General features: G+C 40.6%; 1 protein-coding gene and 1 non-coding gene across 5 annotated transcripts in view; one reads left to right on the forward strand and one right to left on the reverse strand.

Moving 5' to 3' along the window:
• Positions 1-21,070, forward strand: part of CLCN5 (Cl-/H+ antiporter 5) — a 193,382-nt gene that overhangs the window by 160,300 nt on the left and 12,012 nt on the right. For 3 of the 4 annotated variants that reach the window (XR_014076122.1, XM_081567376.1, XM_081567377.1), the window contains 7 exons: positions 3,944-4,095; positions 7,288-7,387; positions 11,546-11,733; positions 15,060-15,182; positions 16,049-16,255; positions 19,080-19,160; positions 19,397-19,939. Coding sequence is in view for 3 of the 4 variants with exons in the window: in XM_081567376.1 (XP_081423502.1) it covers positions 3,944-4,095; positions 7,288-7,387; positions 11,546-11,733; positions 15,060-15,182; positions 16,049-16,255; positions 19,080-19,160; positions 19,397-19,939 (1,394 nt within the window). In the remaining variant the exon portion in view is untranslated. Of the gene's footprint in view, positions 1-3,943; positions 4,096-7,287; positions 7,388-11,545; positions 11,734-15,059; positions 15,183-16,048; positions 16,256-19,079; positions 19,161-19,396; positions 19,940-21,070 lie in introns of those variants that run through there. The other variant, XM_081567378.1, reaches the window with a different exon arrangement.
• TRNAE-UUC (transfer RNA glutamic acid (anticodon UUC)) lies at positions 9,896-9,967 on the reverse strand. The gene has a single exon. It is a non-coding gene; the product is annotated as a tRNA-Glu (tRNA).

Consider the following 21,070-nt stretch of genomic DNA (forward strand, 5'->3'; position numbering starts at 1 on the left):
GAATTGATGTGAGTAATCACAACATTTTGAAACACTATATTTAGATCTGATTATTGGAACACACCGACTAGATTAATGTTTAACAGTGGCTGTTCTGTGCATTCACTTAGATGGTTAGGAGATGGCAATTTTCTTTTTCTCCAGTTCTGTTGAGAAATAATTGACATACATCACTGTATAAGTTTAAGGTATAGAGCAGGATGCTTTTGATTTACATACATTGTGAAATGATTACTACAATGAATTTGACTAACATCCATCTTCTCATATCGTTGTTTAGTTGCTAAGTCATGTCTTACTCTTTGTGACCCCATGGACTGTAGCCCACCAGGCTCCTCTGTCCATGAGATTCTCCAGGTAAGAATACTGGAGTGGGTAGCCATTCCCTTCTCCAGGGGATCTTCCTGACCCAGGGATCAAACCTGGGTCTACCTGCATTGCAGGCAGATTCTTGACCATCTGAGCCACCAGGGAAGCCCGTCTCATATAGATACAATGAAAGGAAAAGAAAGAAGAAAAGAAAAAGTTTTCTCCTTATGATGAGAACGCCTAAGATTTACTCTCTTAACAACTTTCCTGTTACCTATATGTAGAGATGACAATTTAATTCTTCTTTACTGAATTAGCCTTTTGCTTATTGCACAATTCATTAAGACTTGCTGAATAGTAGCCTTCAGAATAGGGCCAGAGAAGGGAAAGTCTTTAAAACAATGCAGATGTACTAGTGAATTAATTTTCATGGCTGAAATATCTACTTTTACCCAGGTTGGATTAATGAGATCAGACTTGATGCTGCTTTCTAGGTAGAGCACTACTGCTAAGAAACAACTCATTTTCTTGATTGCTTTCTGAGTTTTCAAAGTTAATAGGAGGTATTAAAGACCTGACTTTGTATGCTAAGTTCATATGTGGTTCTGTTTTTCATAATTTTCTCTATAGAAAGACATAAGCTATGTGTATACAGTTTAAAGAATAATCATAATGTGAATACTCAGGTAACCCCTGCCCAGATTAAGAAAAATTGCCAGCCTTCCCAAAGCCCAGCCCTCACCATGTGCTCCATCCAGAAGGTGACTCCTCTCTCTCCCTAGTCAGCTACTGTCTTTACTTTTGGCATTTTCTTGTCCCCTTATAATGTAGTCACTTACATGGGTATCCTAAAACCATATAACTTAGGTTTGTCTGACTTTGAACTTACATGAATAAAATCATGTTATGTGCTCTCTTGTGTCTGGCATCTTTCATTCATTTCACTAATTTAACTTGTTACTCTGGTGAGATTTTTATCTGTGTTATTGGTATCCGGTGCATTAAAAAAAAGCCTTTCCATATTTGCCTGTCTCCCTCTCCCTCCCCCTTTTTAAAATAGTTAAGATCCCTGTAACTTTAAATGCTTTCTGATATTTATACTTTGCCTTCTTAGATTTTATGCTAAATGGGGTCTGAAAACCTTAAATTTATCTGAATCCGTTTTCTGAACTGACCTAACTGCCTCTGGTTTGATGGCATTTGTTTAGATGAGACTACATCTTTAAGGCTTCTGTGCTCGGTTAAAAATCTTCTTTCTCCAAGGCTGGTCCAAGGGTCTGGTCACATGATTCCAACAGTGACATCACATTCTGACCGCCAGGGAACATTGGTGGTTCTTTAGGTGGTGTTTGTTCCTGTGAAAGGCAGATAATACAGCAAGTGCCCTTCTAAAGCAGTTCAGACCGGGGCTTCTTCTGTAAAAGCTCCTCAACCTAAATGAGGAAATGCGGGCTGCCAAGGTTATTTCTTCTTTGAGGCAGAAAAAAAGAAAGCTGTGATTGAAGGTAAGCAGGCTTGAGCCTGGCCAAGGACCAAAGCATGACCCCAGGGAGAAGGGGGTCTGGAGAATCACAAGCAGTCTGTTGTCGGATTCTAATCACTGCCTGCTCTTTCCTAGCTGCCTGACAATTTGCGTTTATAATAGACTATCTACAAAGAAGGATGATTCAGTACTCATGTTACCCAGTGATGTAATAGGATTTTTTCTTTCCTGTTAGGAAGCTGTTGCAGATCTTCATTTTGTCTTAATATCCTTTGAACTGGGGGCCTCATTTGATACCTAGTGTAACATTAGATATCTAGTGGAAGCTTTTTAAAAATGTTTCACAAAATCCTTTGAAAATTTCTCCTGAAAGGAGCACACTTAAACCAGAGCAAATTCAACTGAAGCATTAACCTGCTTGAAAACAGTTTCTGGTTGGTTGGTGTCCTGTGTTCATGTCAGCATTTGTCTTGAGAATTGAAAGAGGTTGGTTCCCTCCTGCCCCACATACTTTAGCCTCTTTCTGCCCTCCTTTGCCAGCTGGCTGTTTCCCTCCAAGCTCTCAGACAACACACCAGCATTCATCTTTATCAGTATGCCACTGACATGATAGGAAATGCTGAGCTGGTGATTCAGCAGCCAACCATTTCACGGTCAGGTACGCTTGAAGATACGAAAAGGACTTTGGTTAGGGGTTTTAAGATTAACTTGTTCACCTCCTCCACTCCACTCCACCTCACCCCCACTCTTACTGTGATTTGGATTCTGCAGAGCTTTTCCTTTCAACTGTGCCTTGTTTGTGAAAGGTATGCTGAACTAGGTATTTGGAAGACTTAGAATTTGTAAATCAGGTGCAACTTGGGTGTTAATTCAAACTTGTCCTTTGAGAGTGCTCAAATTGTCTGTTAGGAGTTGAGAGTGAAGGTGAGGATGTAGCTGGGGGAGACGAGGTCAGCTTGGGCCCACTTTAGCCTTCTCTGCAGAGGAACTCATCATCAAACAGTCTGGATAGAGCTTTGTCCCTGCTAAGGTTGGTGTTGCAAATGTGAGCTGTGGCTAGTTGAATTCATTGATGGCATTACTCTGCATTTTTCCTCAGTGTGCATTTGCATGCATTCCTGAATACATTTTTTCATTTTGTGTTTAATAGTGAAATTTTGTTCTATCAGAGGATTGTGGAAATATTGTGAAGAAGTTTGTTAAGTAATACTAAGTGACCGTGTGTAAGTGCCACTTCTGAGTTTAAATACTCCTCCCTCATCCCAGTGGTTCATCAAACAAACTTGGGCTCACCTGATATTTACTGGGTTGTGGTTATGTGGTAGACACTGGAGAAGGCAATGGTGAATCAGAGATAGGGGTACCCTCAAAGAGCTTCTAGTCTAGAAAGGAAGATAAAGCATTTGCTTAAGTTATTATAGTAGAAGTGCTAAAAATGAAGCAGGTAAATGTGATTGTTGGCCAGATGGATATGTTTCTTTCAGTTGAAGGTTCAGGGAGGGACCTGTCATTTCTGAGCCATGCACTTTTCTTTAAATCTTTACTTGGAAATTTTAGACTGTCCTGGCATACTCAGTAAAAGTTTCCACAGGCCCATGACATCAAGGATCAAAGTCTTATATACATGGAAGTGAAATATGTACATTCCAGCCAGCTTAACTCTGGAAGAGACCCACATGCTTTCTTTGGAGTCCCTACTCAGGCAAAAGCCACCTCTGAGGATTGAATTACTGCCTTGTAAATGTATTAATAAAATGGCTTCTGATGTAATTTGTCTGCAAAAACCTTTGACCCTTTTGTCTTCCTCCCAAAACATAAACTGAAATATCTAAACTGCTCCAAGCTCTTGTCTTTTGTTTCATACATCCTTTTACCCTGTATTTCAACTCCTGTTAATTCTCCCTTTGTACTATCATTCTCATCTGTCCCTTTCCATTCACACTGCCTTGAGATGCTCATCGTTTTGTGCCTAAACCACAGAAACCTCTGAATGTGAAGGATGTTCCTGCCAGGTGATCATTCTGCTTTATCAACATACCCTAACTGTAGTCATCTGATAGTTTAAGGGCTCACCACCTGGTGCTCAAAAAGAATGTATTAAAAATGTCCAGAGTGTCTGTATTACTAATGTCTTCTTTCTGTTCAATCCAGAGAATAGGTCATACAATGGTGGAGGAATAGGTTCTTCAAATAGGATGATGGACTTCTTGGAGGAGCCAATCCCTGGTGTGGGGACCTATGATGATTTCAATACAATTGATTGGGTGAGAGAGAAGTCTCGAGACCGGGATAGGCACCGAGAGGTAAGACAAAAGATGCTTTGTGAGCTGAGTGTTAAGAAACACCAGGAGAAGTTGAAAATATATATTCTTTATATATATAACCCTCTACCCTGGATGTGGCTGAATTTATTTTCTGTTGGCCATGTAGGGTTTTATTTTTATTTTTAAGGCATCTTGAAAATAATTTATATTTAATGATGATTTATCTTCCTATGGTGAGTGGTTGAAAAGGATCATTGGGTGTAAATGCCTATGTAGAAAGGTGAAAACAGAGTTGGTGTGAGGGACCAAAATAAATTTCAAAAATCTTTCTTCCACATCTCATCTTTCTTTATGGTTTTCCCTTGAAGCAGAATTTTTACAACTAAGAAAAGTAAGTGGACTCTTTTTAAAAGAATAAAAGAAATCTCAGCACCCTAATGTTTACTGAAGCTTACAGGATAAACCTGTGATTATAGCTCTTTTACAAGTATGAAATCAAAGCACATTTACGCATTCAACTAAAAACTGCAAGACCAATCAAATTCAAATCAATGACATTAATTTAGTATGATAGTTAATAGAAGTACTTAGAGCTATGGCTCAGTTTTGTTTTGAATATGACAAGAGAACCTCCCTACTTTTTATGTTTTCAAAGTACTGTGAAAACTTCTCAGAGCAGCCCACCAAGGTCATTTGCCTTTAACTTACTGCTGAGTATCATTTAAATCAGGGAATCACAATTTCTAGTCTGAGTCAGGAGCACGTGGAGAGTTTATTCAAAAGGTAGGGGGCCTCAGCCTGCATCATCCTGATTCAGTGGGGAACATGTCTTCAACCAACAGTAGGTATGATTTTTTTTTTTTCTTACTATTTCTGCTTTGAGTCCAAATTTAAAATTTGCTTTTTAAGTTGACCCTATTTTCTCCTGAGTTCCTGGTTTCCTCCTCTCAGACCTGAGTGAATCTCCTGAGCAGTCAGATTCAGGTCACTTTTCATTCCTTTCCCAGCTCCTAACTGCTTTTCTCATGACCACCTGAACCTAGGATTGTCCCAGGTACAGGTTTTGAGAAATTTCTTTGTAATCCTTAGATTTGTGATAATCCCACCGAGTTTTCTTCTCCTAACTCAAAAAGGTGATTTCTATAAAACATTTTGGTTTTTTTTTTATAAGATTCCTGCTATTTGGGAACATATCCATATATTCTTTCTATTATAGTAATTCATCAGGCAGACTTTAAAATATAGTTTTATAGCCTTAGAATTTTTTTCTCTATATAATTCAGACTTTAGTTTGTAATCATTTGCTTATTCAACATGTTACTCAGATTGTGAAAGCCACCTGTGATATGACAAGAGCACATTTCCCATTATATCAGTATGGTTGCATCTGAGACCCATTATATCAAATAATAATAATTCAGAATCAATGTGTTTATCAAATGTTCAAAGGAGACCTTTTTTAGGCATTAACTGTTCATCATCCAATTGGAAACACTGTCAGAGGGAAAAGTGTCACCTCATTTACTTTCAGCATTTCAATTGGAAACTTAAAGTCATAAGTCTAAATGAAATTTTAAAGTGCTTTTAACATCTGCTTGCTAATGCAGGAGATGCATGAGGCACCAGTTCAATCCCTGGGTTGGGAAGATCTCCTGGAGGAGGAAGTGGCAACCCCCTCCAGTGTTCTTGCTTGGAGAACCCCACGGACAGGGGAGCCTGGCGGGCTACAGTCCATGAGGTTGCAAAGAGTCGAACAAGACTGAGCAACTAAGCACAGCACAGCACATGCACACAATAATTTATTACTCATGATGTAGCTGTAGATCAAGATGAGGTAGCTAACTTTCCATTTCAAAGATAAGAAATAGAGGCAGAGAAGGGGAAAGTACTAATGCCAAAGTTGTCAGAATGCTTGGTTTTGAAATGTGAGCACTGAAGAGCTAAATTGACAAGGCTAGGCCCTAAAAAGGTAAAAATGTCTGTACCTCTTGATAGCTACAGATATTCCCAGCAGGTTTTTGAAAATGAACGAGATCATCCCTAATATCATTTAGGAACTACAATCACTGTACAATTAGGGGTTTGTGGTATCAAGTCTTAGAATTTGCCTGACCTGAATCACAGCCCCATGTAGTAAACTTCAGATTCTATTTTCACCACTCAAATAAGCCCATGTTTATTTATTATTTGAAAAGCAATCAGACTATTTTCTGTGAGTCAAGAGACCATCTTTGGACTGTCTGATGTCCAGGCCAGAAGAAGACCCCCGCAGTAAGCAAAACAGGTTGATGTTATAAGAAATTAGCAGCTAAGGGGCTTCCCTGGTGGCCCAGTGGTAAAGAATCTACCTGCCAATGCAGGAGACATGTGTTCAATCTCTGATCCGGGAAGATCCCACAAGCCAAGGAGCAACTAAACTAAGCCTGTAAGTCTGTGTGCCACAACTGTTGAGCCTGTGCTCTAGAGCCTGGGAACTGCAACTACTGAGCCCACTTGTTGCAACTATTGAAGCCCAAGCACCATAGAGCCCATAATCCAGAACAAGAGAAGCCACCACAGTGAGAAGCCCATTCAGCACAACTAGAGAGTAGTCCCTGCTCTCCGCAACTAGAGAAAAACCTGAGCAGCAGTGAAGACCCAGCACAGCCAACAACAACAACAGCAAAATCTCTAGGAGGCTTCTCTGGTAGTCCAGTGGTTAAGAATCCACCAGCCAATGCAGGGGACGTGGGTTCGATCCCTGCTCCAAGAAGATCCCACGTGTCATGGGGCAACTCAGTGCATGTGCCATAACTATGGAGCCTGCATGCCTAGAGTCTCTACACGGCAACAAGAGAAGCCACCGCAGTGAGAAGCTTGCACACTGCAACAAAGAGTAGCCCCTGCTCACCATAGCTAAAGAAAGCCCATGTGCAACAATGGAGACCCAGTGCAGCCAGAAATAATAAATAAAAGACAAAGGCCTTATTAAAAACAAAAGAAATTAGCTGCTAAATAGGGAAGCCTTGAATAAGGTACTTGCAGGCATTGCAATACTGCAGATGAAGGTGGGGTTTGGTAAAACAAGGTTCAATAAACCTCAAAGTTCTTGGTGACTTTGGTTCAGCCAGAGATTTCAGAAGTAACTCAAAATTGGTCTCCTAATGAATAGGTTTGTCTTTGTGTTTCTTTATTGCACATTTTGATGTGAAAAAGCAAGGGTGTGTGTAAAATCTCTACATTTCTCCCTAGATAACCAACAAAAGCAAAGAATCAACATGGGCCTTAATTCACAGTGTGAGCGATGCTTTTTCTGGCTGGTTGTTGATGCTACTTATTGGGCTTTTATCAGGTATGGTAAACCATGTTAACTTTCTAAACAGATTTCCTAAAATTGTGGTGTGCCCCTCCCCCAAGTCATGAACTGAATTGAATGCTGTGCTTTCCTGTTTTCCTACATGAAAGAAATCACTCATGGACCTTTTGGAAGCTTGATGACCTCAACTGTAAAGAGGTACTAATACCTCATCTCCTTCATTAAATAAATGAGATTAAATGAGGAAATGCATTTAAGTGCATTTGTATACTATAAAATATTGTATCCATCTTAAGGTGCTGTTAGCCCTGACTTTTGGAGCTTATCTTGAGGAAGAATCTTTCTGTTGGAGATGTTTTTTTTTTTCTTTTTTCATTTTTTTGGGGGGAGGGGCGGGAGTAACTCTGTGACTGGCAGGATCTTGATCTCTGACCAGGGATTGAACCCATGCCCTGGCAGTGAAAGCATCAAGTCCTAACCACCGGACCACCAGGGAATTCCAAGTTGTTTTTTTAACATATACCGCATGGGTAAAGAATCTGCCTCCAATACAAGAGACCTGGGTTCAATCCCTGGGTCAGAAAGATCCCCTGGAGGAGGGCATGGCTACCTACTCCAGTATTCTTGTCTGGAGAATCCCCATGGACAGAGGTGCCTGGTGGGCTATAGTCCATGGGGTTGCAAAAGAGTCAGACATGACTGAGTGACTAAAACTTTCGCTTTCTTTCACATGGGATTTAGGAAAGAAGATGTAGAAGAAGACTTCTTGAAAGATTTTTGTAGTTACTTCTTAAACATCTTCTCTCTTCATTTAGGAGTAAAATATGTAGGACATGGCTCATACCCTTAAGGGGCCTACACTCCTATTCTTCCATGGTGGTTGAGGACTGGGATGGTACTACCTTTTCCTGTCTTCTCCATCAAGCTTCTCAGAGAAGGCAATGGCAACCCACTCCAGTACTCTTGCCTGGAAAATCCCATGGACAGAGGAGCCTGGTAGGCTGCAGTCCATGGGGTCGTGAAGAGTCGGACACGACTGAAGCGACTTAGCAGCAGCAGCAGCAGCCATCAAGCTTCTAAGCCACTCCAACTATATGGTCTATCTAGAAATAGTATACTTGCTATGCAATACAGCTTCAAAACAGGTCCCTAAGCAGGCTTCCCCTCCTGTGGCGGAAGCAGAAAACCAAGAATACCAGGCAGAAATGCTGAGATTTATATCCCCATGGCATTAAAAAAAATGGGCCTAGGAAGACTTGGAATATTGAGCTAAAATAGAAGTTAGGTGGGAAATCAGGAGGTGGTTGGGATGGAATGGTAGTTAACAGCATAGGCTCTAGTTTGTGGCTTCTTGGATTTGAATCCCAGCCCCACCAATTGCTAGTTTTGTGACTTTAGGCAGGTTTCTTAGCCCTTGAAAGCTTTAGTTTACTGACTCGTAAAATAGGGATAATAAGAGTACCTATTTAGCAAGTTTGTTGTGAGAACTGAATGAAGTACAACATATATAGCACTTAGCACACCCAGTTGTTCACAAGCTGCTGTTACTTAGAGATAATTCATGAGCTGTGGAGTATAAAATGATCACAGCAGCTAATGGGAGCCGCTGCCATTCTGTCATAGCACCCTGCAGCCCCATCTCCCGTCAGTGGGCCCCTTGGGGGGACATGCAGGGGATGTTCACCATGTGCCACATTGTTTACATAAAACACCCCCATTTTTCTTGAACGCTGTGGCATTGCCCTTGCCTCTCCAATGCATAGAAACTAACTCTCCACCATCCCACCCCTCGTTTGTTTGTCATGGGATAGGAAACTAAGATCCAGTAGGCTTGTTTACCCCCAGATACTTTTGAGGCATCAGGCTACCACATAGTAAGTCCAGTTTGTTATCTGATTCATTCTGTGCGCTTTGGTAATAGCTCATGTGTTACAGCCAAATCTGGTGACAATCCTGTGTTTTCTACATCAGTTAAATCTCTGCAGGTTCATTTGCTTAAAAAAAAAAAAAAAAACAAAAAAACATCACAGCAAATGAGAAACTGTTCATTCATAACAGAGTTTTCAAAGATTATTTCTGGGCCAGGGGTCAGTAAGCTTTTTCTATAAAGGGCCAGACTAAATATTTTAGGATTTGTGGGCCAAATGGTCTCTATAGCACAAATGTGGCCGTAGATAGTAGGTACACAAACAAACTGGACTGTGACCAAGAAAAGCTTTATTTAAAAACACAGAGGTGGATTTGACCCTTAGGCCATAGTTTGCCAACCCGTGGTCTAGGGTGTTAATGCTGCCCATTCTCTGGCTCGTACAGAAGAGAGAATATGGTCTGGACAGTTTAGAGCTGGCTCATAATAGACTGAGTGGGCTGTAATGTCAAATATTACACAGAGGCTGAAGAGAAGGAAGGAGGCTGAGAAAGGGTTATATAGTTTAGCAGTTAGGAGGATACGAGTGACCTTGGAAAAAATCTTAGATAAATATTAGTAGCCAGAATTTTTTTTTTTTTTCTTTTGGCTGCACCTAGTGGCCTGCCCGATCTTAGCTCCCTGACCAGGGATTGAACCTGGGCCCTGGCAGTGAAAGCACCAAGTCCTAACCACTGGACCACCAGGGAGTCCCAGGAGCCAGATTTCAAGGGGAGGCAACTATTGTAGAAGATTTGGAGCTACTGGGTAGTCACTGGAAGGAGAGAAGGGACAGAAGCATGAAATGATTGCATGGACAGGTGGAAGCACTGCATTCTTTAGGGTAGGGGAAACCTGCCAAAATTTGTAACCAGGGAAGAAAGAGCCAACTAGGAAAAGAAGAAGGAGACATAGAAGGGAAGATAGGATGGAGGGTACCAGGGTTAGGTAGAATAAGACATGCACACGTGAAACAACCAGAGAATTAGCCAAACTCTTTAACATCACTTAGTTTTCTGAATTCAGGCAATAAGTGCAATAGGATTTAGCAGGAGGAGACGATGGGGGCTGGAGTGGCCGAGAGTAGGTTCAAACAGTTTGTCAGATTTGACTAGGTTGTTCAAGTGTGTAAATAACCTGTATTAACACTCTCAGCACCTACCAAAACATACACACAGCATGACCTCCAGCCTGTTGGAACATAGGCGTAATATCCTCAACTTTTTAATGTATGTCTTGTCACTAGGTGGTCAGTGAATATTTTTCTTCCCCTCATACACACAGGGTATTTTGTTTTTAAGCATTGGAGAGCAACAATAGAAGCAGTGTGTCTGAATGCAGGAACAGTCTGGGAATTCAGGGGCTGTGAATTTTATGATGTCTTTGCTATTTCCCTAAAGCACGATTCTAGACCATTTAATTTCTTTATTCCAGTGTTTCTTCATCTGGATAACATAAATGATGAGAAGGCCAGAATTGAAAGTATTATAACTATCTTAACCCTATCAGTCTATTAGCCACAGTGCATGAATCCTCATTCATTCTCATAATTTTCTTTGAGGAATGATCTATATAAAATATTTTTTTGCTCCTTCTCACTAAGAAAACCAGAAGTTCATGGCCTAGACTCAGGAGGCTTCAGCCTGCCTATAGCTTCATCTCATCTCCCATGTACATCACAATTTGTGCTTTTATAAATTCCATTCCCTTAGCCTAGAATGCTTTCCTGCCATTGCTCAAATTCCCTTGTTTCTGGTGCCAAATCAGTATCAAGACTGAGCCCGTCTCCTCATAGTCTTTATCAACTGCCCCCATCAAGCCATCTCAAATACATGTCATATAATATTCTTCAACATGGGCAGTTCACATTTTCTCAGTCTTATGTATAAAGTGAGAATAAAATAATCTTTAATAAACTTGACTTTCTTTATGGATCAGTCTTCATCTGCTTTCTCAGTCAATGCAGAGTCTTTGCCAGGTGAGACAGCTAAAAGTCAAATCCACTCACTCCTCACCCCCAACCCAACCACTTTGCTCTCTTCTAAGTTTCCCATATAGAAATTGTGCAGACACAATATTTAGTGCAGACAATGCTTTTTTTCCCTCTTGAACAGGCATTTGAAACAGGTAAAATCTATTAGAGATAATAGGTAAGAAGCAAGCAGACAATCAGGTTGCGAAGGAGGTTGCAAACAGAATGAGAATGTATATACTTGTCCATTATTGTGATTCCTTTTCCCTTATTTTCTCTGACAACTGTAACCTTTCCTTCCCTTCCCTCAAATCAGGTTCCTTAGCTGGCTTGATAGACATCTCTGCTCACTGGATGACAGACTTAAAAGAAGGTATATGCACAGCAGGAATCTGGTTTAACCATGAACACTGTTGCTGGAACTCCCAGCATGTCACCTTTGAAAACAGAGACAAATGCCCAGAGTGGAATAGCTGGTCCCAGCTTATTATCAGCACGAATGAGGTAACACATGGTGAAGATTTCTGAACTGCTGACTTAATTATTGTTACATTTACTTCATTTCTTATACTGTCTTCGTGGCAATTGTGGAATCTTCCTTTATTTTCCTTTTCAGGAAAAGGGGAACCAGTGCCAGCTGCCTTTCTCTGTGGTTTAAGTGCAGCCCTGTTTCTATATCTTCTGACATGTGGAGTTGTTTGATGCTTGTACAACAGCATAATTTTTTTTTGCGTGTTTTTAACAAACCATGTTTCTTCTTAGTTGTTAGTTCACGGTGTGACTGAATCTTTCTCTAGTAATTTCTGTAGAAATGCCATAGTCAGCCAACAGATAAGCTATAATTTCTAACAAAAGATGGAATGGGTTAAAAAGTGTTTAAGCAAATTTACCCTGAGCATTGTATTAGAACATTAAAAAACTATATTCCTTAGCAAAATAGCAGAAACCCAGCAATAAAATTGTTCATAGTCCCACTTTGAAATTAAATTAAAATTTCCATTTGTCCTTGTCTTCTAGCAAATCTGTTTGGATATAAAAGTAACTTTGTTTTTCAGTTCCTTACCTTTCTCTTACCACTTGATTTGTGTGTTAGATCTCTCCTACTGAACACAAAAGCACATGAAATAACTCTCAACTCCCAATTCCACTCTGGCTTCTACACAGGTACTTCTAAAACAGGTACCATCTCAGCTCACTCCTCATCTACTGTGTTAGTAAAGTGAGAAGGACAAGACTGGAAAAGTTGTTTGTACTTTTAAAATTTATTTTCATACCTACTTTGGTCCACAAACAATTTGAAGCACACCCCCCCCCACAGACTCAGTCAAGGCAAAAGAAGGATAAGAAAATAATGTCAGAAATAAGAGTGTTTATGTACATATCTGACTATGCATATTGGCTTGTGAAAGAGGTCAATTAAAGGATTAACTACATACTATACCTGTGAGAAGTTTATGTTTGTGCTTCTCAAACCGGGTTAAGGTCAGCATACCAGAGGGTATGTGAAACCTCAGCATATGTGCTGTGTGCCTTCCCAGAGTATCAGTGTTTCCCAAGTATTTGGAAGAAATTTTTTTTTTCCAAAAATTAAATGTAAACAATTGTTATAAAGGAATGAAGGATTTCCATGTTTAAGATAAAACAGAATCTCTATGGGTACCCCACCCCCATCCTCTCGGATAGAGAAAAGTTTGAGAAGCCCTGGAATTTAGCGTGTGTGTGTGTGTGTGTGTGTGTGTGTGTGTGTGTGTGTGTGTGTGAGATTCCCTTGATTTTTTTTAACTCTTTTATTTTAGAAGTAGCTATAGATTCCCAGGAAGTTGCAAAGCAAGGTACAGGAAGGTCCCCATACCCTTCACCCAGCCTCCACCAGTCATGACATAAGTATGTGTGCATGTGTGCTAAGTCGCTTCAGTTGTGACTGACTCTTTGCAACCCTATGGACTGTAGTCTGCTAGGTTCCCCTGACCATGGGATTCTCCAGGCAAGAATACTGGAGTGGATTGCTGTGGTCTCCTCCAGGGAATCTTCCCAACACAGGGATCAAACCCGCGTCTCTTACGTCTCCTGCATTGGCAGGCAGGTTCTTAACCACTAGCACCACCTGGGAAGCCCCTAACATTTAAGTATTTGTTGTTGTTCAGTCCCTCAGTCATGTCCGACTCTGTGACCCCATGGACGCCAGGCTTCCCTGTCTTTCACCATCTCCCAGAGTTTGCTCAAACTCATGTCCATGGAGTTGGTGATGCCATCCAAACACCTCATCCTCTGTCATCCCCTTCTCCTCCCACCTTCAGTCTTTCCCAGTGTTAGGGTCTTTTCCAATGAGTTGGCTCTTCACATCAGGTGGCCAAAGTGTTTATAGTACACTAGCAAAACAAAGAAGGTGACATTGTTGCAACCTGCAGACCTTATTTTCACCCATTTTATGAGCATAGAAGAGAAAGAGGGGGAAGGAGAGAGAGAATGAGTATGTGTGTGCACGTGCACAGTTCACTGTAATTTTAGCACATATATAGATTTGTGTAGCCACCACCACAATCAAAATGTAGAAGTGTTATTCCATCACCACAAGGCTCCCCTAAGCTACTCCTTTAGAGCTATGTATATGTGTGTTTAAGTGTTCCAACCATAACTTTCAAATTGGAGATTTGTTCAAGTGATAACTTTCTCTGGCTGTTCTTTTAATGAGTGAAATCCTTGCCTGGGGAGAGTTAATTCTAGGTTTTAAAAAGAGTTCTGCTGCCAAGAACTTGGCCTCCTGGTCTCTGCGTTCCTATCGGGGACTAAAATGATGGGAAGCCTATGTCAAAATTATAACTCAGAAAAAAACCCCGAGTGTTTTGGTTCTCCTTGTCTAGGTCAATGAATTTTTTTGATAGTGTTTTAGGTTTTAAGACACCAAAAGTCCACTGAGTTTTGTGATCCATGTAATTTGAGTGAGTTTCATCTTCTAATATTTCTATCACCAAGCATCATATGCCAGTGTTCAAAATATCGTTGTTTTTTTTTTTTAAGGCATAGCTATTTTGCAAGGCTTTTAATGGTGGTGAATCCTTACTAATGGTCAAAATTAGATTTATTTTCTGGCAGACTTCATTATAATATATAATAATATATATATATTCTTATATAAGAATAAGTATATTATTTCCATTTTTAAAAGTAATCATCTCTGTTTTATTCTTTGGGCTATCTGACATCTCACTGATTTTATCTGATGGTCACAGCCCAAAACGTTTTACTGCATATTCTTGTTGCTACTCAACAACTACACCTTTGCTACTACAGTGGCAAAATTCTCTCAAAGATGTGGTCATCTCTACAGAATATCATTGCTTATTTTAAGAAAAACACCCAAGAATTTTATAACTGCCTGTGATAATTTGACACCAAGGTAGGTAATAGCCAAAGGTGAATTTAATGGAATTCTAGAGCCAGCCTTCACTTGAAATGTGTAGCCAAGGTTCAGCCATTCCAGTAAAGGGACTGCTAAGACTTTTAATGAAATTGACATAATATATATATATTTGACTACAAAATCTATCAGAGCACTCATATAGAAAGTGAATTTGCATTTTCATTCTTGTCCATCCTTAGAAGCCTTCCTCAGTTTCCTTTGGGTGGAGCAAAGCCTCTCATTTTCTGTAGCAAATGAGCTGACAGTGTTTCAGTAGTTGCTTTGCTGAGGGTCTGGAAGAAACATTTTGAGCAATTTAATATTGTTTGTTTTCTGACCTCCTTTCCTGACAACCCATTACTTAAGAGTTGCATGTCTCACTGAGGTTGTCTAGGCTAAAACCAGCTTTTTGCTTTTCCCCCTGTTCCAGGGAGCCTTTGCCTACATAGTCAATTATTTCATGTACGTCCTCTGGGCTCTCCTGTTTGCCTTCCTTGCCGTGTCTCTTGTCAAGGTGTTCGCACCTTATGCCTGTGGCTCTGGAATCCCTGAGGTGAGTCTCTAAAATGGTTTATAATGGTTTATAAGTGGTAATAATAATTAATCCTTTTTAGTTAAAACTATTTAATATGTATTCCAGCATATACTGCAGTTGAATATTAAACAAGATCAGATCCCGAGGCAGTCTAGGGCCTTTCTAGATATTCCCTTAAGTTTCCTCCCAGACTGGGCCACATAGACATTTAAAGGGAGTTGATTCCTAGCCTCCTACAGGTTCCTGGTGAACCAGCCCCCTGAAGACTTCCCCGACTCCCTAACCAAGAAGCTTTTAGGGTAGATCACAGGATTCTGGTCTGACAAAATAGTGGTACTGTCAACTTCGTTAGGGCAGAAGAAATAAAACTATTTTGCCACATTTTTTACAACATGATTTGGGCTAGAAGGAGGGTGATTGAAACCCTGTTTCTGACGACTTTGGGTTTAGATTGCTTGACAGTGACTGAAACCACTGAGATTTTAGGTTACCTGGATGGCCTTGCCTCTCTCTGTTTCCTGGTCAAGTGATTGCTACAGATTTTTTGGCCGAGAGTCAAGGCTATACTAGTGAGGGAAAGTAAGGAAAACACCCTCCCTCTCAGCTGCCCCTTCTCCACACACATGCACTCTTATACTTAACACAGTACTCCCTTGCCCAGCTATCACATGCCCCCCACCCCGCAAAAAAAGGGAACGTAAAAAAGTTTTGAGAACATTTCTCATTTTCTTGGGCTCCTGGGTCCCCTCCCAAACTTGAATCACTGTTTCAAGCTTTTATATATCACTTGTTTAAAAGGTGCAATTTCTATAATGAAGACCAGGTTAATTGCTTCTTAGCCTTGTTTCCTTACTTACTCCATGTTCAATCTGTTTAACCTGCAGATAAAAACTATCTTGAGTGGTTTCATTATTAGGGGCTATTTGGGTAAGTGGACCCTGATGATCAAAACCATCACACTGGTACTGGCAGTGTCATCTGGCCTGAGCCTGGGCAAAGAGGGCCCCCTAGTGCATGTGGCTTGCTGCTGTGGGAACATCCTATGCCACTGCTTCAACAAATACAGGAAGAATGAAGCCAAGCGCAGAGAGGTAATATAACAAATGACTTTACCAGTCTCTTTTTTTGGTGAGAGCATAAATGGTACAATCTTAGGGATGAGAATTGGGGGATTCTACCGGTGTTAATGCAAATACTCTTTGACCCACACGTTCCGTTTCTCGAAATTTACCCTGTAGACATTCTATCATGTGTGCACAAAGGTGTGTGGGGATAGTCAGTGCAGCATCTGTCAACATAGTGAAAAACTGAAGCAATCCAAATGGCCATCAGTGGGGGACTGACTGAATAAACAATATTCTGTCTGTACTGTAGGATCCTATGCAACTGTTAATGAGATAATGGTATGTATACTAACATGGAATGATGGCTATAAAATACCATTAAACTTTCAAAAGCCAGTCTCAGAATAATGTGTACAGTAAAAGTCAGTTAATGGTTTTGTAAAATGTGTATATGTGCTCCTAGAAAAAATGGCTGAGAAGTGGTTTAACCTCAAACTGTTAAAAATGTCTACTTCTGGTGAGGGGGAAAGTGAGGTAGATGCTAGTGAGGAAGAAGTAAAGACTTTAACTTTTTATAATGTATAATTCTATACAAGCATGTGTGATTTCTGTTACAAAATAAGTTGCAGAAATAATGGAAGACTTTTTAAAGAAGTTTGTTCCTGTGAAAGAATATAAGTTCAGCGTGTGTTTCAGATGCCAGCTTTTCTATCTTTTATTTCTACCTAACAGCATACTATATTTGTTTCTCTGTATTAGATTTCTCTCTCCTGCCTTCCACCTCAGCCCTGCAAATTAGTCCCACTGCAGTATCTCTATAGTTGTTCTCATGTTTATACAGTTGTTAATGTATGCCCTTTTGAGGAGGAAGACCATTTTTTAAGCAGTTCCAAGTCATTGGTTACTTTTTTCCTGCCATAATTAAGAATTTGAGAAAATAATGGTTCTTGCTTTTTTTCCCCTTGAATTACAAAGAAATCACATATGGAATGGGTCAAGACCAAGGTTATTTCATTAAAGAGGATTTTTCACAAAATTAGAACCTCATGATTTATTCTGAAAGCAAAAGAAAACAAAATTCCCCATAAGACTCGGAAGAAAGCTCAAAGATATTGAAATTTCAAACATGGAATACATTTTGATGGTTCAAGGGGAAAAGTTCCTGGCAGGATAGGTAGGCTAGCAGGAGAGAGAGAGGGAAATCCGAGTAGGTTGTTTAGCTATCTGTCAAATACATAAAGGCAGTCTTAAATTGGTGAAGTTGTTAGATAGGAATAATGTACAACAGAAGCTAAAGAGATGAAAAAAAAATTTAACTGGCAAGAGTAAAGTGTTGATTGTTGCTGGTTTTGCATAAGTAGAGGTGACTTTGAAACTGTAGATTGGTGATTACTTTCATTTTATTTCATATAAAATTGGCATTTTTGTTCAAACAGTTCTTATAAAATGAAAGAAGAGTTTGATTTGGTTGTTTTTCTGTACAGATATCATATATTTCTAACTAAACTCATGAATAGTTGAATATGTCATTCGCTTTTTATTGCTTATTTAGAGTTGCAGTTATTTTTTTCCTGGTGTTCTCACCATCGGCAGTAACCCTTTTATGTCCTCGGGCCTTGTCATAGTGGCCAGATGGTTGAGCGTAAAATAGAGATTTGAGAAAGTAGGGCATAGATAGACTCCACTCCACAACTTATTGGCCAGTTCAACTCTTCCTTCTCCCTCGTAATGCATCCTAAGCAAAGTCACTGAAATCCCCTTTCTCAAGTTCTGTGTTAAATGTCCTCACCCTTCTTAGATGAAAGCCATTCTAGTCTTGAATTCCAGAGTCCTCCCCAGCTAGCACCAGAGGTCACTTTCCCCCACACCCTTCATTTTCCTGGGCCATCCTACACTTCCAGAGAAACCTACCTATTTGCCAAGAACCATTTTTTTCCTTTAAAAACTGTCAGTTTTATTCAACTTCCTTTTAAAAATAGCTCCTTGATACCACACATCATATATCACTCCACAGCAACCAGAATCCAACAAACTGACTTTCTTGGTCTATTAATTCTGGTGTGTTGGTGTGTTTATCATGCACCTTTTACATTCACATGCCTATGGCTACTACATACAAAGATGGTACTCTTGAAATATCACTTGCTCTCTTTCCCCACCTCCTTGTCCCTTTTAATTTTTCTCTGACAGCTTCTTCCTCCTTCTCTCTCTCCTTACCCTTTTCCTTGCCACACCTAGACACACTTAGGTCTTAGGACTGTTCCCTTCAAAATCTATCCCCAACTTTGCTTCTAGTCACCCTCCTATTTCTGTTTCCATAGGTCACTAGGTGTGGAGTGGGGCACATAGTACAGGAAACTCTAAATACCTCCTGTCTGAATATTTGCAGCTCCTGGTTAGCCGTGAGCCAATTGTTATTTCAAGTTTGTGTCATTAGAGCTGTCTTTAAAATCTCATTTTAAAAGCTTTTCTTTATAAAGAAAGTGCTATGTAAATAACATAACTGGAAATCTTTCATTTTGGTGGTGAATAGGTCTTACAGACCATAAGTCAGTTGTGGAATTGGGAGTGGGGGATGGAAGCATAGTTTGGAATCAAGTACATGCCTAAATTAATTACAAAGGAAAGGCCCTCTACGTGTTCCAGCATGTGAACCATGTGTTCAAGATTCAGCAGATAGTGTTTGCTCTCAAAGTAAATATATGTTGAACTTCATTTTTGATAAGCTGGGTATAGAGCAGGTTTTTTTTGTTTTGTTTACGTTTGGTAACCACTAATATTCCTTTTAAAATGTGACTGAAGGTAGGAAAGTGACCTTATTCTATCACTAATTTTGAGTTTTGAATCATAGGTCTTGTCAGCTGCTGCCGCTGCCGGTGTATCCGTAGCCTTTGGGGCACCTATTGGTGGAGTATTATTCAGCCTAGAAGAGGTAACTGCTTTTATCTGTCTGTGGAGCCATGTTTGTGATTTTGTGCCAGGAATTCTGGCCATTGTCTGTGTATACTGCAGTCCCGAAGTGCTCTGCCCACCTCCAGTGCTTTGCCACGGGACCAGAGATTTCTCGGCCATTTTCATCCTCAGCTCTAATTGCCACAGCACAGTTTTTCACCCCAAATAGTTCCTGCATATTGACTTGAGTTGATTTTCTCGCTTTTTCTCCTATAGGTCAGCTACTACTTTCCCCTCAAAACACTATGGCGTTCATTTTTCGCTGCTTTAGTGGCAGCATTCACTCTACGCTCCATCAATCCGTTTGGGAACAGCCGCCTGGTTCTATTTTATGTGGAGTTTCACACCCCGTGGCATCTCTTCGAGCTTGTGCCCTTCATTCTGCTGGGCATATTTGGTGGTCTGTGGGGAGCTCTGTTTATCCGCACCAACATTGCCTGGTGTCGGAAGCGGAAGACTACCCAGTTGGGCAAGTATCCTGTCGTAGAGGTTCTTGTTGTGACAGCCATCACTGCCATCCTGGCTTTCCCCAATGAGTATACCCGAGTGAGCACAAGTGAGCTCATCTCTGAGCTGTTCAATGACTGTGGCCTCCTGGACTCCTCCAAACTCTGTGATTATGAGAACCGTTTCAACACAAGCAAGGCAGGTGAGCTGCCCGACAGACCAGCTGGCGTGGGAGTCTACAGTGCAATGTGGCAGCTGGCCTTGACACTCATACTGAAAATTGTCATCACTATATTCACCTTTGGCATGAAGGTGAGGAGATTCTTTTGGTCCTTCCTGGATATTTGTGTGTCTGTCGGTTTTCAGGGCAAAGCCAAGATACCATAACATTCTCATAGTTCATGTGGTATGTCCAACTTCACCCAGCGTTATCCACTACCCCACCCCAAGGCCCCTTTTACCCTCACATATCCTCAATATCCTCATAACTTCTTAGACAATTGTATGGCTATCTAACATTGTCCAAGCCTAGTTTTAGGCCAAATGCAAACCTCGGTGATGAGATTTTAAAAGTAGAAATGTTTTCTCCTTTTCTGTGGAAAACATATGCCGCTCAAAAAGGATGGTGAGGTATTTATCCCAGTGCATTTTGTATCAAAAAAATATCTGACCAACACATTTTTGGTCCTTATAAAGTGGCTTTGGAGTTTACCAATAAAGCAAAGTAGTTGGTTGAACAAAATGAAGTTGCCAACCATTTTAACCATTGAAATAGCAATTTCATATGGTTCAACCCAATATATAGCTAAATGTATTTTTTACAGTGGTTATCAGTGTCCAATTATCAAGAACTTCATGCTGCTGCTGCTGCTGCTAAGTCGCTTCAGTCGTGTCCGACTCTGTGCGACCCCATAGACGGCAGCTCACCAGGCTCCGCCGTCCCTGGGATTCTCCAGGCAAGAACACTGGAGTGGGTTGCCATTTCCTTCTCCAGTGCATGAAAGGGAAAAGTGAAAGTGAAGTTGCTCAGTCATGTCTGGCTCTTAGCGACCCGATGGGCTGTAGCCTACCAGGCTCCTCCGTCCATGGGATTTTCCAGGCAAGAGTACTGGAGTGGGGTGCCATTGCCTTATCCACACGAACTTCATAGGTGACCCTAAATTAATATTTAGATTATCAAAAGCTGACATCAGGCCGGTAACTTTTATTTTTAGTACTCATTATAATTTCCATGTGTCAGAAGAAATCAAGAAGGAAAATTTGTATTTCCCTCATCTTCCTTGGTTTGTATGTGTCCAGGCAACAATACTGGAGTGGGTTGCCATTCCCTTCTCCAGGGGACCTTCCAGACCTGGGGATATTCCTGACACGGGAATTGAACCTGGGTCTCCTCCATTTCAGGCAGATTCTTTACCTGTGGGCCACCAGGGAAGCCCTTCTTTT

The sequence above is a fragment of the Giraffa tippelskirchi genome, chromosome X (assembly GCF_054371585.1).
Source record: "Giraffa tippelskirchi isolate mGirTip1 chromosome X, T2T-mGirTip1v1.2.pri, whole genome shotgun sequence".
NCBI classification, from domain to species: Eukaryota; Metazoa; Chordata; class Mammalia; order Artiodactyla; family Giraffidae; genus Giraffa; species Giraffa tippelskirchi.